This window comes from Octopus bimaculoides, chromosome 2 (genome assembly GCF_001194135.2).
Source record: "Octopus bimaculoides isolate UCB-OBI-ISO-001 chromosome 2, ASM119413v2, whole genome shotgun sequence".
Classification (NCBI taxonomy): domain Eukaryota; kingdom Metazoa; phylum Mollusca; class Cephalopoda; order Octopoda; family Octopodidae; genus Octopus; species Octopus bimaculoides.
The window spans coordinates 188,422,760-188,426,886 of record NC_068982.1 but is presented as its reverse complement, the minus strand read 5'-3'; the positions used below and the strand labels follow the sequence as shown (position 1 = coordinate 188,426,886).

Here is a 4,127-nt window from a genome sequence, read left to right as displayed (position 1 = left end):
ACTGTAGAAACATTGACAGATCAGATTGGAGCCTGGTGCAGCTGCTGGCTCTCCAGACCTCAGTCAAACCGCCCAACCCATGCCAGCATGGAAAATGGACGTTAAACGATGATGATGATGATGATGATGGAAAAGTGGACTTAAAAAAATAAATGATGATGATGATGATGATGATGATGAAAGTGAAAACTTACCGATAGAGAAAATTTTTACTTAGAAAATCCATCTGTGGGTTTTCTGAGACATGAGTGGTAACATTTTGGCCTCCAGCCTGTGATATCAAATACTCTACGGTCCATTTACTCGTACAGGATCCAAGGTCGAATCCTCTAAGCACAACTGGAACTCGCTGTTGTTAAAGAAGAGAATGGTGGGTGAACATTTCATATAAACAGTGCGTTTGTGAAAGAACAAAGGGGAAAGTTCCTGATGAAAGTTCAGTTCCTAGATGGCATTGGTATGGCTTAAGGCAGAGGCATGACTGGTTCAGAAGTTTGGGGATATGAATGAGGTTTCAGGTTCAGTCCCACGTCACAGTCACTTGGATAAAGTGTCTTCTACTATAGACCTGAGATGATCAGATCTTTAAATGAATTTGGTGAACAGAAACTGTGTGGAAGCCTAAAATAATTTCTTTTAATTTTTAACTCCAAGCTTTTAGGGCTCTCTGAGTTAAAGGGGCCCTCCCAGCACCTAGGGCCTGTTGGGGGCCATGGGCCTTACATAAATCTGGCCCTGTCACCACCTCAACTGTTTTAGGATACAAACTTCCTGTTTTAAAGTGATTTTATTTAAAATTTACCATCAAAATTTCGTGTTCGTTTATGATCCAAACACTAGCTTAATAATAGTTTTAAATTTTGGTGCAAGGCCAGCAATTTCAGGGAAGGCGTAAATCAATTACATCACCCTCAGTGCCCATGGGCTACTAACCCTAAGATTCTGAGTTCGATTCCAAGCAGTGATCTGAATAATAATAATAATATCAAAAAATACCTTAGGAATGAGAACCCAGGTTCGAAATTTCTCCAAGACACCTGATGAAGGCTGGAGGGTATATCAGCTGAAACGTTGTGTTAACAACAAACAAGATGAAGACAAATATCTCTCAAATATAAATAATGTACAACTGGTATTTGTTTTATTGACCTGAGAAAGATGAAAGGTCAAGTCAACCTTGGTGGAATTTGAACTCAGAATGTAAAGACAGATGAAATGCCACTAAGTATTTTGTCTGGCATGATGATGATTCTGTCAGTTTACTGCCATGTACCAGCATAATAATGACAAAGTTATTTTACTAAATTTGTCATCATTTAAAAGATTAATTGAAACAAATTAATTATATTTCAATACATGTCATAATCATGAGGTGAGGTAGAAGTTGGTACTTAACAACAACTCCAAGAGAACTCCTACACGGTCGCTTGAACTTCGAGAAATAACAACCAAATCTCACTCAAATTGCATCCTACCAAATTAATAGTGAAGGAACGACATCACCATCATTTGACGTTTTCCACAGGGACAGTTACACCTCAGGAGAGACATACAACTAGGATCTACAAGAAATTAACAGCAATTTGTGGCTGACCCATCACAACTGGGAAATAAACTTGGTGTCACATGAAATACACCGAGTCCACTTTGTAAAGTGGTTGGCATTAGGAAGGACATCCAGTTGTAGAAAACCATGCCAGAACAGACAATTGGAGCCTGGCGCAGCTCTCCAGCCTTGCCAGCTCCTGTCAAATTGTCCAACCCATGCCAGCATGGAAATGGTGATGATGATGATGATGATTTCTTCTTGTTGGTTTTCCTTTATTACTTTACCATTCTCAGAACTGGTCAAAGGAGCATCACAAGGTGGTTTGAGAGGAGCTGGTCAACCAGAGAGTTGCACTAGGTTCAATTTCTCTTTTCTGTGATTTTTAAAATGATTTCATGATAGGTCAATGGCTCGTACTGAGTTACCTGACAACAACTACTTTCACAGAAACAAACAAGGACCCAATTCCTTGCCCCTTTCCTTCTCTGTCAGGTAACGGTAGTTATTCTGGAAGTCTGCCAATAACAGTTTACACCTGTCTCACCAAAGACTGTGTGTTATCATACAAACTTGTCCTTTACAATCATGCCACCCCCACCACTCCCACATAATCTGTCCTCTATCAAAACACCCCTACAACCCATCTTCCAAGCATCCTCCCACATCCCACGGCAAGTCCCTCACGTGCCAAGCCACATACTCTCCAAGCTCCAGCATATCAACCACACCGCCCCCTTCCCAGCCACTCCAATTTCTCTCACCCTCACTCACTTCAGCTACGTCTTCCCCATCTCTTCTAGACATGTCCCCACAAACTCTAATGGAGCATCCCTCTCTATCTTACTTATACTCCCCCACCCAACAACCCAGTTCCCTGTAGATAGGCCCTAATACATCTCCAACCATCTATTTCTCTCTCTCTCTCACTGTCTCTCTAATTCTCTCTCCTCTTCCTCTCCTACTTAAGTAGCCAAGCATAATCTCTATAGTATCGACAACTCTCCCCGTCCTTCTATCATACTCTAATCCCAACTACTTCCCTCACTTCCACGCCATCTTTCAGCTAAGAGGTCTTTCTCTTGTAAGCTACTTGGTGACCCCATTGGTGCGTGTGCCACATAATAGGCACCCTGTCCACTCTATAAAGTGACTGGCATTAAGAAGGTCATCTGGCTGTAGAAACCATGCCAAAAAAAGACAAATTGAGCCTAGTACAACTCTCTGGCAGACCAGCTCCTCTCAAACCATCAGATCCATGCCAGCATGGAAAACGACTTCAAATGATGATGATGATGATGATGATGATGCTCCTTCTTTATTAATTTGGTACGATGCAATTTGAGCGAGATTTGGTCGTTATTTCTCGAAATTCTCTTCGAGTTGTTAAGTACCAATTATCTGTTCCGATTGAACAAACCTATCATCAAAGACATCCTACACGTGACCATGCTACAATTTAATACACCAACAACCATACTCTCCATTATTTGAGACGTTTGGGCGAAATGCTTAGCGGTATTTCGTCTGTCTACGTTCCGAGTTCAAATTCCGCCGAGGTCGAATTTGCCTTTCATCCTTTCGGGGTCAATAAATTAAGTACCAGTTGCATACTGGGGTCGATCTAATCAACTGGCCCTCTCCCACTAAATTTCAGAAAGGATTATTAAAGACGGTAGGGTGAAATATTAAAGAAATCTGACTGCTGTTTCTAGCGACTGCTATAATTAGTTCGGAGTTATTTCCCTTGCTCATGTGAATGTTTTTTTTTTTCTCTCTCTCTAAGTCAATTATCAGCCCCTACCGTAAAACTTTAGTCTTTTCACCATAAACCATATTTCAGGGCTCCTGAAGATAATTGCAGAAGATATTTTTTCAAGAAATCTAATTACTGAATTACTCAAACATTGTCCTCTCCAATATAAATTTAACCGGTTTCAAATTAAATGCAGGCAAAAAATTTTGTGGTTTATTTTGAATTAGGGTCCCTTTCGTTTATTTATTTAATACCTTGAACGGAAAGGAATGAACGACACCACATCTCATTTATTTTGTCATATTTAAATAATTTAACCCTTCGGCGGAGTTTTGGAATAGCTCACCCACATGTTCGATTTTCTCCGTTTTCATGGGGGTTTATCAATATTTTATTTCCACCACGCACTTCAAGATGATGGGGCCTTTATATATATATAAAACATTTTAAAAGTCTATGATTCCCATCTTCATCCACAGGGTTCTTACGATGGATTTTTAAGTTTCATTTTGTGTTAAAAAAAAAGAGGGGAAAATTGTAAAGATGATCACCGTCGTACGCCAGAGCAGGAGTTACATTCCAAAATCATAAGGTCATGGATTTCAAATTTTAGTTTTAAAAAAAGCTTCCCCACCGCCCATTGTTTTAAAGTACAACGGTGTAAAAACGACTGGAAAATCTTTCGGGTGCCCCGGGTAGGAGTAGGAGGGAACGAAAAATGATAGACTTTAAAAATAATTCTGGGGTTACCTACAAAAGTGTGTCCCTCCCCACAACTTTGTTTCTTCATAACTATTAGCTGTCAGTAGCCAAAGAATCGACAGG

At 40.2% G+C, this 4,127-nt stretch overlaps 1 protein-coding gene across 1 annotated transcript in view; it reads right to left on the bottom strand.

The window, feature by feature from the left end:
• LOC106873695 (tRNA wybutosine-synthesizing protein 5) overlaps positions 1 to 4,127 on the bottom strand; it is an 8,082-nt gene that overhangs the window by 2,662 nt on the left and 1,293 nt on the right. Inside the window, exon 2 of the mRNA XM_014921167.2 lies at positions 195 to 349. Coding sequence (XP_014776653.2) covers positions 195 to 349 — 155 coding nt within the window. The remainder of the gene's footprint in view (positions 1 to 194; positions 350 to 4,127) is intronic.